This window comes from Amblyraja radiata, chromosome 5 (genome assembly GCF_010909765.2).
Source record: "Amblyraja radiata isolate CabotCenter1 chromosome 5, sAmbRad1.1.pri, whole genome shotgun sequence".
Lineage (NCBI taxonomy): Eukaryota > Metazoa > Chordata > Chondrichthyes > Rajiformes > Rajidae > Amblyraja > Amblyraja radiata.
Window position 1 is genome coordinate 6441568 of NC_045960.1, and position 15548 is coordinate 6457115.

At 45.9% G+C, this 15548-nt stretch overlaps 1 protein-coding gene and 1 non-coding gene across 2 annotated transcripts in view; one reads left to right on the top strand and one right to left on the bottom strand.

Moving 5' to 3' along the window:
- Positions 1 to 15548, bottom strand: part of plb1 (phospholipase B1) — a 144859-nt gene that overhangs the window by 127140 nt on the left and 2171 nt on the right. Inside the window, exons 2-3 of the mRNA XM_033020479.1 lie at positions 11363 to 11437; positions 3164 to 3244 (exon numbers count right to left, since the gene is read on the bottom strand). Of these exons, the coding sequence (XP_032876370.1) occupies positions 3164 to 3244; positions 11363 to 11437 (156 nt within the window). The remainder of the gene's footprint in view (positions 1 to 3163; positions 3245 to 11362; positions 11438 to 15548) is intronic.
- Positions 7912 to 8103, top strand: LOC116973828. The gene has a single exon (XR_004412136.1). It is a non-coding gene; the product is annotated as a U2 spliceosomal RNA (small nuclear RNA).

The window sequence follows — 15548 nt, forward strand, 5'->3', positions numbered from 1 at the left end:
TTCACATGACATACGGTATATATATTTATATGTATGTATATATATATGAAATGTATGTGTGTGAGTGTGTGTCTGTGTGTGTGTGAGTGTGTGTGTGTGTGTGTGTGTGTGTGTGTGTGTGTGTGTGTGTTAGGCGTGTGAGTGTGAGTGTGTGTGTGTGTGTGTGTGTGTGAGTGTGTGTGAGTGTGTGTGTTAGTGTGTCCGTGGGTGTGGGTGTGTGTGTTAGTGAGTGTGAGTGTGTGTGTGTGTGCGTGTGTGTGTGTGAGTGAGTGGGGGTGTGTGTGTGTGAGCGTGGGTGTGTGTGTGCGAGTGTGTGTGTGTGTGTGTGTGTGTGTGAGTGTGGGTGTGTGTGTGTGTGTGTGTGAGTGTGTGTGAGTGTGGGTGTGTGTGTGCGAGTGTGTGTGTGTGTGTGTGTGTGTGAGTGTGGGCATGTGTGTGCAAGTGTGTGTGAGAGTGTGTGTGAGTGTGGGTGTGTGTGTACGAGTGTGTGTGTGTGTGTGTGTGAGTGTGTGTGTGTGTGTGTGTGTGTGTGTGTGTGTGTGTGTGTGTGTGTGTGTGTGCATGTGTGCGCGAGAGTGTGTGTGAGAGTGTGTGTGAGTGTGTGTGTGTGTGTGTGTGTGTGTGTGTGTGGGGTGTGTGTGTGTGTGTGTGTGTGTGTGTGTGTGTGTGTGTGTGTGAGTGTGGGCATGTGTGTGTGAGAGTGTGTGTGAGAGTGTGTGTGAGTGTATATAGCCTGAACTTGTTGCATTTATTCTGCAGTTTACAGAGTATTATGTTTACATATTGTGTTGCGCTGTTGAATGCAAGAATGTCATTGTTCTGCTTCAGACATAATGACAATGAAACATGCTCGACTCTTGATGGATTTAATCGTGCAAATTGATGAACAAGTGGGAGAATAAAAGTGCTGGACAACCCAACAGATGAATGAAAGAAAGAGCTATGTTCCCTTATTTAGAACATAGAATGGTAGAGCACTGGACTATCGGAGCTTGAGGTCGGGCTTGATAGAAGTATATAAAATGACGAGAGATTTAAGTAGGGGAAGGCAGTCACAATCTTTATGCCAGGGTGGAAATGTCCAACACTAGAGGCATTGCTTTAAGGCGAGAGGGGGAGAGTTTAATGGAGATATGCAGGGAGAGTGCTGGGTGCCTGGAACGCTCTGCCAGGGATGATGGTGGAGGCAGATGCCATGAGTTGTGGATGTGGATCATGAGATGGATCGTAAGAATAAGGAGTAAGCCATTTAGAACGGAGATGAGGTCAACAAAATAGAGAGAGTTGTCAACAAAATAGAGAGAGTACAGAGGAGATTTACTAGAATGTTGCCTGGGTTTCAGCAACTAAGTTACAGAGAAAGGTTGAACAAGTTAGGGCTTTATTCTTTGGAGCGCAGAAGGTTAAGGGGGGACTTGATAGAGGTTTTTAAAATGATGAGAGGGATAGACAGAGTTGACGTGGAAAAGCTTTTCCCACTGAGAGTAGGGAAGATTCAAACAAGGGGACATGACTTGAGAATTAAGGGACTGAAGTTTAGGGGTAACATGAGGGGGAACTTCTTTACTCAGAGAGTGGTAGCTGTGTGGAATGAGCTTCCAGTGAAGGTGGTGGAGGCAGGTTCGTTTTTATCATTTAAAAATAAATTGGATAGTTATATGGATGGGAAAGGAATGGAGGGTTATGGTCTGAGCGCAGGTATATGGGACTAGGGGAGATTATGTGTTCGGCACGGACTAGAAGGGTCGAGATGGCCTGTTTCCGTGCTGTAATTGTTATATGGTTATATGGTTATATGAGGTAAAACTTCTTCACCCAGAGAGTTGTTAGTCTGTGGAATTCTCTGCCTCAGAGGGCGGTGGAGGCCAATTCTCTGGATTCTTTCAAGAGAGAGCTAGATAGAGCTCTTAAAAATAGCGGAGTCAGGGGATATGGGGAGAAGGCAGGAACGGGGTACTGATTGGGGATGATTAGCCATGATCACAGTGAATGGCGGTGCTGGCTCAAAGGTCTGAATGGCCTCCTCCTGCACCTATTGCCTATTGCCTATGAGCAGGCAGACGAGATTAGATGAACTAGGCGTATATCCTACCTCTGCCTTTCATAATTTTACATACTTTCACCAGGACTCCCTTCAACCTCCAGAGAATGCTCCAGGGAATACAATCCAAATCTGCCCAAACTCTCCCTGTAGCTAATAGCCCCTAAATCAGGGGTGGGGAACATGCTGGAATGCCACATTAAGTTAGCTGTAATCTAATAAAGCCACATCCAAGAAACTTCAATTGCAACTGCAAAATGTACATTATTTTGTAAAAATCTAACTACTATGTACTTCAAGAAAATGAAAAAAAATTGTTAATTCTAAAGTCAATTAACCTTTTAATGACTTTGTTGTGACTGCATTTTGTGGGAAAGCATTTGAATATTTGGTTGCAACATGGAGGTACGCAGTTTCAGCTGATCTTCTAGATGGGTATCCGTCATTTGTGACCTTAAGGACATCTTGATTTGGGTTAGGTAGGAGAATGTAGATACGCAGCAATAAGTGGTTGAAAAGCAAGAAAGCATTTTTCGTGCATGTCAAAGTGAACGTACATTCTAGAGTCGCATTAGAACTAAATCATGTGCATAACAGGTGTTAAACTAGCCCTCATGACTTACTAATGTTTTAATTGTGGCCATCAGTCGGGGAGGATTATTTCGTTGAATCTTCTTTTACTCATTGGTTTTTTAAATACGTTCATTTTAAGATTAAAATTAAAATAATAAAAGACGAATAAAAACATATTAATAAAAATAATGATTTGTTCTACAAAATTTGGATTCGTTCAAAAGGCCGCACTTAATGGCCTAGAAGGCCACATGTGACCTTAAGGCCGCAGGTTCCCCACCCCTGCCCTAAATCATGGCATCATTGTGGTAAACTTCCTCTACATCCTATCCAAAGCCTCCACATCCTTCCTGCATTGGGATGACCAGAACTGCAGGTACCACTTTTCATTTCACTGCATATCTCGTATGTGACAAATAAACTTGACTTGACTTCTTCAGAGGAAAAGGAGAGATATGGAAGGATACAAAGAGCATGTGAGGTGTGGAAAGGGCTGATCAAAGCAGACGATGATCAAGGAAATTCATCATATTATCTTGTGTTCTTTACCTTCTGATCTGACCATCCGGCTTCTGCCCGCTGCCCCACCCCATCATCGCTGTTGTGGTACGTGTAGAGATATGGCCTTTCCTGTGGGAATCAGCAGATCGTAAGACTTTAGACAAGAGATACAGTGTAGCAACAGGAACATCGACCCACCGAGTCCGCGCCGACCAGCGATCACCCCGTACACTAGCACTATCCCACACACTCCAGGGACAATTTTACAATTTTTACTGAAGCCAATTAACCCAAAAAACCTGCACGTCCTCGGAGTGTGGGAGGAAACCGGAGCACCCGGAGAAAATTCACGCGGTCACGGGGAGAAGGTGGAAAATCCGTACAGGCAGCGCCCGTAGTCAGGATCGAACCCAGGCCTCTAGCGCTGTGAGGCAGCAACCCGACCACTGGGTCAGCATGCCACCCCTAAGAGTCTAGAGAGTTGCTCATATGTACAGACAATGGAACAATGACATTCTTGCAGTGGCATAGCAGGTCTTTAAACACAACCCACATGGATAATATATAACTAATGAAAATTCAATAAATTAATAACCCCAGTACGAATGTAAACTAAAAATAAAGCAAAGTCCTTAGTGCACCAAGGACAGTCAATAGGCGTTCAGAGTTGAGGTCATACAGTCTGTAGTTCATCATTTACTTCGTATTGTGATGGGGTCAAGAGCCTGAGGGTTGTTGGGTTGAAGATATTCTTGAGCCTCAAAAGGAATCAAAGTGCCGGAGTAACTCAACGGCTCAGGCAGCATCTCTGGAGGTGACAATAGACAATAGGTGCAGGAGTAGGCCATTCGGCCCTTCGACCCAGCACCGCCATTCAATGTGATCATGGCTGATCATCCCCAATCAGTACCCCGTTCCTGCCTTCTCCCCATATCCCCTGACTCTGCTATCTTTAAGAGCCCTATCCAGCTCTCTCTTGAAAGCATCCAGAGAACCTGCCTCCACCGCCCTCTGGGGCAGAGAATTCCACAGACTCACAACTCTCTGTGAGAAAAAGTGTTTCCTCGTCTCCGTTGTAAATGGCTTACCACTTATTCTTAAACTGTTTCTGGTTCTGGACTCCCCCAACATCGGGAACATGTTTCCTGCCTCTAGTGTGTCCGATCCCTTAATAATCTTATATGTTTCAATAAGATATCCTCTCATCCTTCTAAATTCCAGAGTGTACAAGCCCAGACTCTCCATTCTATCAATATATGACAGTTCCCGCCATCCTGGGAATTAACCTCGTGAACCTACGCTGCACTCCCTCAATAGCAAGAATGTCCTTCCCCTAATTAGGGGACCAAAACCGCACACAATACTCCAGGTGTGGTCTTACTAGGGCTCTGTACAAGGTTGAGATCCTTCTTTAGACCCAAAGGATCTTGACCCGAAACACCACCCAGGAAGATTCTTGACCTGAAACGTCACCTATGGAGGGATCTCAACCTGAAATGTCACCATGGAAGGGTCTCGACACAAATGTCTTCTATCGTGTCTGAAGAAGGGTCTTGATCCAAAACATCACCTATCGAAGGGTCTCGACCAAAAATGTCACCATGTTCTCCAAGGATGCTGCTTGACCTGTTGAGTTACTTCAGCATTTTGTGTCCCTTTGTGTGTTAAACAGCATCTGTATTTCTTTGTTTCTCTATTCTTGAACCTGGTGATAACGGTTTTCCTCCTGAAGGCAGGGGTGATATGAGAGTGTGGCCAGAGTGGTGTGGGTCTCTGATGATACTGGGGCTGACACTCCAAAAACGTACAGGTTTGTAGGTTAATTGGCTTGGTAAATGTATAAATTGTCCCAAGTGGGTGTAGGATAGTGTTAATGTGCGGGGATCGCTGGTCGGCGCGGACCCGGTGGGCCAAAGGGCCTGTTTCCATGCTATATCTCTAAACTAAACTAAATAGACACAAAATGCTGGAATAACTCAACAGGTCTGGCAGCATCTCCGGCTAAAAATAATAGGTGATGTTTCGGAATGTGAATAAGGGTCCCAATCCGAAACGTCACCGATTCTTTTTCTCTTTTGCTGCCTGAGTTGAGTTACTCCGTTGAGTTACTCCAGCATTTTGTGTCGATCTCCTCGAGAGTATTCATCAACGAACTGAATCTCCTGAATCTTCAAAAGAAATAAAGGGGTTGAGAGACTTTTTTTGAGATTAGTCATAGAATGACAGCATGGAAATCGGCCCTTCGGCCCAACTTGCCCACACAAGCCAACATGTCCCAGCCACTCTAGTCCCACCTGCCCGCATTTGGTCCATATCCCTCCAAACCTGTCCTATCCATGTACCTGTCTATCTGTTTCTTAAACGTTGCGTTAATATGGTGGATCCAGGTCAGATCTTCAGAATATACATCAATGATTTGGATGAAGGGATTCAAAGTAACATTAGCAAATTTGCAGATGACACAAAGCTGGGTGGCAGTGAGAACTGTGAGGAGGATGCTATGAGAATGCAGAGTAACTTGGACAGGTTGGGGGAGTGGGCAGATGCATGGCAGCTGAAGTTTAATGCGGATAAATGTGAGGTTATCCACTTTGGTAGCAAAAACAGGAAGGCAGATTTTACTTCGGAGTCACGTGAGTGACTACGCGAAGAACCCGCTCAGTGCGCAGGCGCGGCATTACGCCAGCAGTGCAACAGCGGCCTGCAACGGGAGTTAGGCTCTCCCGCTACAGAATGAACCGGACCGTCAGGTGAGTACCCTGAGGTCGGGTTTTCTTTTACAGGTGAGCCTTTTTCTGCTTGTGTTTTTTACAGGCAGAGAAAAAGGCTCTGGAACAAAACTGTCCCCCGTTCAAGGAGGAACGTATTCCCGTCGGGGAGGGGGGCAGCAACAGGCGGTAGGAGCGTTACCCGGTGTTCCGTAATTCCCCGACACCGTGCCGAGGCCAGCCCGCTAGTACCTGAGCAGCGGGCTGGATGCATAGCCACTCGAGAGGCATCCGGCAGGTGTTCCCGATGTCGGACGGGACGTCTCTCCACCCGCACGGGGGGGAGAGAGCCGCCTGAGCCGCTGGAGCGGCTCACGGAGCAGGTGCCTGCGAGACGCGCTGCTAGAGGGGCGCTCTCGCTACTACAAGGCACAAAAGCTCCAGAAGAAGGCGGTAGGAACATTTACCGGGCGCTCCGCTATCCCGAGCCCAGTCCCGCTAGTGCCTGAACTGCGGGCTGGATGTTCAGCCATCTGAAGAGGCATCCGGCCGGTGGCTTCCGACTTGTCGGAGGGGACGTCTCTCCACCCGCATGGGAGAGAGACAGCCGCCTGAGCCGCTGGAGCGGCTCCTGGAGCAGGAGCTCCTGCGAGACACGCTACGTGAGGGGCAGTCTCGCTGGAGGGTTCAGGCACACCCTCCACAGTGCCTAGGCACTGCCCATCGCTTCCTCCTTAGTGTGGTTAGCTTTGGGGTGACCAGTGGCTGGGCTGGTCATGAAGAGGGGTCACTGGCTGAACAATATCGGGAGTATGCTTGAGGTACAGGATCAGGAAGAGCTGCTGGGTGTGGCCGCTATGTGGCTCCACCACTAGCGAGATGGCTTTTCAGTCTCAACTGATGGCCAGCTTACTACCTGTCTTTTCCAAAAAACCTCTCCAAGACAGGTAGCCATGAGGCGTTGGTTTTATCACGCCTCCCCTAAATTGCATTTACTCAAAGTGCCCGCCATTATTGGAGGATACATTGAGCAGCGCATTTAACCTAAATATTTTAAAAATGCATTTGGTACCCTGACGTCGGCTATCATGTCCACCTGCTCATTCCAGAAGGGCAGGGTAGTATGGCAAAACACCTGACCCTACTGTTCAACGGTATACCTCATAACTTCTCAAATGAACTCACAAACCTGCCCTCAATCTATGAAATTAACAGGACTATGAGAACGCCAACCTCACAAGCACAGATCCTGCTACCTGGCACTTACCAAACCAGTCCTAAAAAACTGGACGAAGTGTTCAAACTATTCGGCACAAGAGGGCAGAGTCTGGAATGAGCACCACACTAAACCAGACAGCAGTACCTCTACGTGTCCACCAGGTGCGTCTACCTCATGGTACTGGTGAAAGCTCGGGGCCTGCATGCCAAACCCGTAGCATTTTAGGCCATGGCCCAGAGCAGGCCCCAGGGAAAATGCGCCACCCCCCAACAAACATCGTCCCTACAAGAACAAGGAACCAGAAACCGAAGAAACAGCAATGAAGACAGATAAGTATGGTTCCTACCACCACATAAAGGTTAAGGGTTGTACTAACAAGGGGTGGGTGAATCACGCCTGGTTAGGAAGCTATCACTCTTGGTAGTTATATACCAAAAAAATAAATAAAAAAATAAAAAAAAATAAAAATAAATAAATAAATAAATACAAGGGGAATAGAATTAATATCTTGCCACCAATTCAGCAAGCACCCCAAGGGGTCTACCCTCCCACGATGGTGAATGTCGCACCATCGTTGATAAATCACTTGAGTATTTCACCAGGTATACCCATTCATGGGATTTGTAACTACTACCATGGATCCAAGGATACTTTATGGTAGACATCGACCTTGAAGATGCACACTATTCAGTACCTTCTCATATAAGTTTCGGATATACCGCAATTACCTGGATGGAGTAACCATGATGAGCGTTGCGGCATTTAAGTCAAAGTTATCCAGAATCAACTAGCCCTGACACTTAGAAACATTCCGTCATGGCATGTCTATATATTAATGACAAACTATCCTTGGATACAGCTTTAGCTGCATCGCTTCTCGGCCTTTTGGCTAAGATCAAGTGTAGTATCTGTTCTTATCAGTTTAATAATCTGATACGTCCCTTATCTAGGGACCATATATTAAATTGAATTTTGGAACAGGGAGATGGAATAGGGGCTTGCTCCGTCCACTCCACGCATCGACCCAGTATTGCAGTGCCTCTGGGAACGGTGCACAATATATATCCAGATATTTACGTTGACCATCCACAACTTTGTTATCTGGTATTCATTAAGGCTATCAGTCATGGTACATTAACCACCAATCAACTACGTGGCAAAGTAATTGGGATATAGCAGCATTACCAGCTACTGAACTTTGTACCTTTCCTATGAGCTGAGTTACTAGTGTTCAAAACTATCTCCATACCTGTATTATGGGGGCAAATGGATTAATCTGTAGTGTTATCATGGAATTAACGGCACGAAGGATTATGGTTGTACACTTCCACCTGCTTTGAGTAACATCTTATGTGTCCTGATGTGTTACTGAGCTTGTAATACTTAATGCCAATATGAATTGACTTAAACATGTTATATATTAACTTACTTAATTCTAGTGAAGCATTTGCTCAGTAATCCACCAAATTTGCATGCTCGTTTATAAGATAACAACATCACAGTGGTGGCATATACCAAACCACTTGGGCGGAGAACATCGATATTAGGTGACAATTTATTAACAATTGGAAACCGTATGTCATCAAACATGTTTGACCATCAGTAACTCACCTATCAGGTGAGCTAAATACTGTAAACATACATTTAAACCAAAAATATTTGCTGAAATCACTAAGCAATATGGACACCAGATATCGATTCCTTATATCCAATTAAATCACCACGTACTAACTTACGTCACATGAAACCAATCTCAAGGCAGCGGCAATGGAGACATTCCCGCGTATTGAGGGGTGGGGGGAACCTAATCTCTATGTTTTCCTTTCCTTCTACCTCTTCAATAGGTACTACGGCTTCATCAGTCGGGTACTACGCAAATTACAGTGGACCAAGTCCACAAGCATGGTTCCCAGTGATCCTCGACATGGTCATTAAAAGAATTGCAGAATTGGGAAGACCATTGCTGTGCTTGGATCAGCAGCACTATCAACCTGATGACAGCATTCCGTCGCATATCCTAGGGAACATACCTGAGGAGCATCAAGAAATGGTACACTGTTTTCCAAAACAGGAATTACACATTCAACTATAACAAAAAACTGTACTGGAGCTCCTGGCAGGTCTTCGCCACAATGAAGGACATGTTCTGTTAGCCTACTCAACTTGGGTACCGCTCACTGGTGATCAGATACAGGAGAGGTATATCAATCCGTTCCCCAGAAATAGGTACACCCAAATTGGGATGTCAGTGAAATCCTGACATACCTTAGGGGATGATCACCAGCCAGGTCACTCACCCTGGAACAGCCTACCCTGAAGATGGACATGCTGGTGGCCTTACATCAACACAAAGAGCCAGCTCTCCCATCTACTGCGATGGGACAACATGGTTATAACACCAGATAGTGTCACATGCCCATTCAAGGGTTGGCCAAACAGAACAGACCAGGAACATCAGGTCCAGTCATGAAATTCCGGGCATACCCACCTGAACCACGTTTTATGTGTCATGACCCACTTAGAGATCGACACAATAAGGAATACCGAGGGAGAGGAAAAAGCCTTATGGGTCAGCCACAGGAAACCTCATGGTCGGGTGACGAGCTAAACTATCTCTAGTGGCTCAAGCAGGTACTGGGAGTTGCTGGAGTAAATACTAACGTGTATAAAATCTTATTCCACCAGGACAGCTTCCACGTCAGTAACTAAGAGGATGGACGAGCCTATGGACCACATCCTGGCTACTGCAGGGTGGTCTAGGGAGTATACGTTCCAAACTTTTATAACAAACCACTGACAGAACCTGTATCGTTTGCAGAAAAAGAATCTGCAAAAAATATATAATTTAAGCCCGGGGGAGCAATTGGTCTTGTTGTTGTTAATAACACCATTATTGTTTTTACAAACAGATTCATGGTTGATTACGATAACATACTTCCTCCCTCGAATGACTTCGGCAGCGAGTGAAGTATGAACTGTTACACGGTTTGAAATCACAGAGCTTTGAAGTCTTCACGTAGTCACTCACGTGACTCCGAAGTAAAATAGTAAGATTAAACGAGAACTTACCAGTTTGAAGTTTGATCTGTATTTTATGAGGAGTTACGATGAGGGATTACGTGCCCTCCGCTCCCACCCTCATTATATGGATCAAACTAATAAATTGATGTCTCCTTATCTTTACTATGTTTACTTCAAATAACTGTGTCTATCTGTGATTCCACACCGCTGCTTGGAAGTATGCCGCGCCTGCGCAGTGAGCGGGTTCTTCACGTAATCCCTCATCGTAACTCCTCATAAAATACAGATCAAACTTCAAACTGGTAAGTTCTCGTTTAATCTTACTATTATTATCTAAATGGTGTCAAGTTGGGAAAAGGGGAAGTACAATGGGATCTTGGGGGTCCTTGTACATCAGTCTATGAAAGTAAACATGCAGGTACAGCAGGCAGTGAAGAAAGCAAATGGTATGTTGGCCATTATAACAAGAGGAATCGAATATAGGAGCAAAGAGGTCCTTCTGCAGTTGTACAGAGCTATAGTGAGACCACACCTGGAGTTTTGTGTGCAGTTTTGGTCCCCTAATTTGAGGAAGGACATTCGTGCTATTGAGGGAGTGCAGCGTAGGTTTACAAGGTTAATTCCCGGAATGGCGGGACTGTCATATGCTGATAGAATGGAGCAGCTGGGCTTGTACGCTCTGGAGTTTAGGATGAGAGGGGATCTCATTGAAACATATAAGATTGTTAAGGGTTTGGACACACTAGAGGCAGGAACCATGTTCCTGATGTTGGGGGAGTCCAGAACCAGAGGCCACAGTTTAAGAATAAGGAGTAAGCCATTTAGAACGGAGACGAGGAAACACTTTTCCCCACAAAGAGTTGTGAGTCTGTGGAATTCTCTGCCTCAGAGGGCGGTGGAGACAGGTTCTCTGGATGCTTTCAAGAGAGAGCTAGATAGGGCTCTTAAAGATAGCGGAGTCAGGGGATATGGGGAGAAGGCAGGAACGGGGTACTGATTGGGGATGATCAGCCATGATCACATTGAATGGCGGTGCTGGCTCCAAGGGCCGAATGGCCTACTCTTGCACCTACTGTCTATGTACAGTATCTAACTTAGTGGGTCAGGCAGCATATCTGGAGAAAAGAAATAGGTGACGTTTCGGGTCAAGACTCTGAAGAAGGGTCTTGGCCTGATACATCACCCATTCCTTCTCTCCAGAGATGCTGCCTGACCCGCTGAGTTACTCCAGCATTTTGTGTCGATCCGTGGTGTAAACCAGCATCTGCAGTTTCTTCCTACACATTGTTCTGACCTTACCTGCTCTGGACAGTGCAACGGGGGCAGCGTTGGTGACAATTCAAGGACTTCATTTTTCTGACCAGCAGGTTCGAGCTGTGAAGAGGAACAGAGAGACTTAATATTCCACAGTCAAACCTAACAAAGGTGAGGCAGGTAAGGAGGAGATACTGTTATTATCTCTGCTAATGTGGCATTTTAGAAACATAGGTGCAGGAGTAGACCATTCGGCCCTTCGAGCCAGCACCGCCATTCAATATGATCATGACTGATCATCCAAAATCAGTACCCCGTTCCTGCCTTCTCCCCATATCCCTTGATTGCTTTAGCCCTAAGAGATAAATCTAACCCTCTATTGAAAGCATCCAGTGAATTGGCCTCCACTGCCTTCTCTGGCAGAGAATTCTACAGATTCACAACTCTCTAGGTGAAATTATTTTTCCTCATCTCAGTCCTAAATGGCCGACCCGTTTTATTCTTAAATGTTGCATTAATAATAATAATAATAATAATAATAGTAAACTTTATTACGGACTCGAGGTCCAGACAAGGGGCAACATTACATTAAAATGCATTGCATATTAAATATCATAAAATAAATATAAAATCTTAGTATATCACTGATAAAAGCATCATAAATTATATTTAAAAAAAACAAAACACAATACATAAGTTAAAAATCCAGATTAAAAGAATTATCAATGTCCTACAATGAGACAACGATACCAGTGTCTCCACAGCTGGGATTCGTAGCGTGTAGTGCTAACCTGTTTGACAAGGCCACAATAATTACATATTTAGTCATTTATCCTGCAAATGAATTTATACATGTGATGTTATAGGATAGCTTCTAAAGTACTGACTCCTGCAGCCACAAACATATTACTGGCACTACACCATCTAGGTTTCCTTAGCAGTGTTCTCATGCCATCATTATATGCCACCTTTAGTCTCTGCAAACTTGTCTTTCCATAGTTCGACCACAGGTGCACAGTACACAAAGAACACAAAGTACTCGAGAAACTTGTGTGGCAGGGTGGCGCCGTGGTAGAGTTGTGGCCTTACAGCGCTTGCAGCGCCAGAGATCCGGGTTCCATCCCGACTACGGGTGCTGTCTGTATGGAGTTTGTACGTTCTCCCCGTGACCTGCGTGGGTTTTCTCCGAGATCTTCGGTTTCCTCCCACACTCCAAAGACGTGCAGGTTTGTAGGTTAATTGGCTTCTGCAAATTGTCCCTAGTGTGTAGGATAGTGCAGGTGTAAGGGTGATTGTTGGTCACTGCGGACATCCTTAGGATCAGTTAATTGGCTTGGTGTATGTATAAATTGTCCCAATTGAGTGTGGGATAGTGTCAGTGTGCGGGGATCGCTGGTCGGTGCGATTTCAGTGGGCCAGAGGGCCTGTTTCCGCGCTGTATCTCTAAACTAAACTAAACTCAGCGGATCAGGCCACATCTTTGGGAGCACATGGATAAGTGACATTTCAGATCAGAACCCTACTGCAGATTAAAGCGCTGGAGTAACTCAGTGGGTCAGGCAGCATCTCTGCACATAATGCTGGAGTAACTCAGCGGGTCAGGCAGCATCTCTGCACATAATGCTGGAGTAACTCAGCGGGTCAGGCAGCATCCCTGCACATAATGCTGGAGTAACTAACGGGTGGCGATAGCTTGAGCGACTTGGCGAACTTCTCCTGCTCCCTATGTTCCTTCCTGCAAGGAATGTCAGAGATGGGCCAAGAAGTTGGATGTAAACTTCGGAATTGCCTCTCCCGTAAAACTGTGGGAGGCCCTTCACTTCACTTCACGTACAGTACCTTGATGGGTCAGGAGGGCAGATCGAACCCTGGCACGAGGGGCAATCACGTTGGCCTTGCACCCTCAGCTCTCTTGCACAAACAGGGGAACATAAACAGGGGTGTGGTGGAACGGGGATGGGTGGAGGGCCGTCGGTGGCAATAAACACCCACGCCATAGATGCACGAGAAGATAACAGCAGAGGGCAATGCTTAACTCTGTGGAGCTATCTGTGATTAAATACTGCAGCAATTAGCGTGATGTTATCAGAGATTGCCAGATCTCAACATCAACTTCATTGCCATCCTCCGATCCCTGGACCTTGGCTTTGTAGAAGATTCAGCGGGGATGGATTACTGAGAGCAAGGGCCTTCCTGCAAACATCAGCCTGTTCGTGAGGAAGCAAAGGTTATAGAAACTGTTGTCAGTTTGTGGGAAGCTGTGCGGCACTGTTCTATGATCGGCGATCTTTGTTCAATGTTCTATATTCTATATCTACATTGGTTTTGTTTAGAGATACAGCGCGGAAACAGGCCCTTCGGCCCACCGACCAGCGATCACCCCATGTACACTAACACGCTATCCAGTACTAGGGACAAGTTTGCATTTATACCAAGCCAATTAACCAACAAACCTGCTCATCTTTGGAGTGTGGGAGGAAACCGGAGCACCCGGAGAAAACCCACGCAGGTCACGGGAAGACGTACAAACTCCGTATAGGCAGCACCCGTAGTCAGGATCGAACCGGGGTCTCTGGCGCTGTGAGGCAGCAACTCTACCGCTGCCCCACCGTGACGCCCCACAGTAGTCCAGCACTTTGTGTTAATTAATTTTATATGAATCAGGTTGACAGATGCCTGAGAAATTGACCCTATGACATTCATCACGGTGAGAAAGAAACACCATGAGTATGACAGATAAAACTAAAAAGCTCATCGATTGACAATTATCTTATCCAGAGCATCTTAGATTGGAGATAAGGGTGTTTTTTATTTAAAATTTTATTTCAGAAACAGCTGGGTAAAAGGCCAATGAACCCAAATTGTACGGAATGTAAATAAGTATTGTGGAATCATTCAGATTGCTGGTGATATGTTTGCCAAGGAGAGAGGCTTCAATGTTAACATGGTGAGCAGCCAACATCAGAGAGCAGCCTTTGTTTATCCAGCAGTTTTTGGCTCAGTTTTCAGATTGAAAATAGATGGGAGGGGTTATTAAAGTGCAGCTAGAGTCATAGAGTCATACAGCACTCAAGCAGGCCCTTTGGCCCAACTCGGCCATGCCGACCCTTCTAAAATGGTCCCATTTGTCTGAGGTAGACCCATATTCTTCTAAACCTTGCCTTGTAACCATGTACTTTTCTCCCAGTGTCTTTTAGAGTTGTGGGCACAGCCCAGACCATCGCACAAAGCAACCTCCCTTCTATTGACTCCATCTACACCATGCTGCCTCGGCAAGGCCAGCATCATAATCCAGGAGCAATCCACACCCCGGTCACTCCCTCTTCTCCCCTCTCCCCTCAACCTTTAGTTTAGTTTAGAGATACAGCGCGGAAACAACCCTTTGGCCCCCTTGGTCCACACCGACCCCGCACACTATCCCTATCCTGCACCCACTAGGGACATTTTTTACATTTACCAAGCCAATCAACCTACAAACCTGTACGTCTTTTGGAGTGTGGGAGGAAACCGAAGATGTCGGAGAAAACCCACGCAGGTCACGTGAAGAATATACAAACTCCGTACAGACAGCGCCCGTAGTCGGGATCGAACCCGGGTCTCAGGCGCTGCATTCGCTGTAAGGCAGCAACTCTACCGCTGCGCCACCGTGAACTCTAGATTCAGGGACAGTTTCTTCACAGCTGTAATCAGGCAACTGAATCGACCAGTTAAGAGAGCGGTCCTGACCTCACATCAACCTCATTGGAGACCTTTGAACTATTCTAATCGGATTTTATGGGACTTTATCTTGCACGAATTCATTATCTGTATATTGTGGAAGGCTTGATTGTAATCATATATAGTCTTTATGCTGCCTGGTTGGCACACATCCAAAAGTATTTCATAGTACCTCGGTACCCGTGACAATAATAAACTAAACTAAACTAAACACAAATCTGCCTCAACTACCTCCTTGTCTGAAGAACGTTCCTGACCTGAAATGTCACCTATCTATGTTCACCACAGATGCTGCGTGGCCCGCTGAGTAATGCTCCTGTCCCACTTATGCTATTTTTTAGGTGACTACAGGTGACTAGACTGTCTCCACATGGTCGCCGGGGTGACGCCTGTATGGTCGTGAGTCGTCTCCTCAGTCTCCCGAAGAATCGTAGCGTCTTTCTGGTCGCCGCTGGATTTTGAAATGTTCAAAACTTGTCGGCGACTGTTGGCTTGGCACCAATGAGCGTAGCTT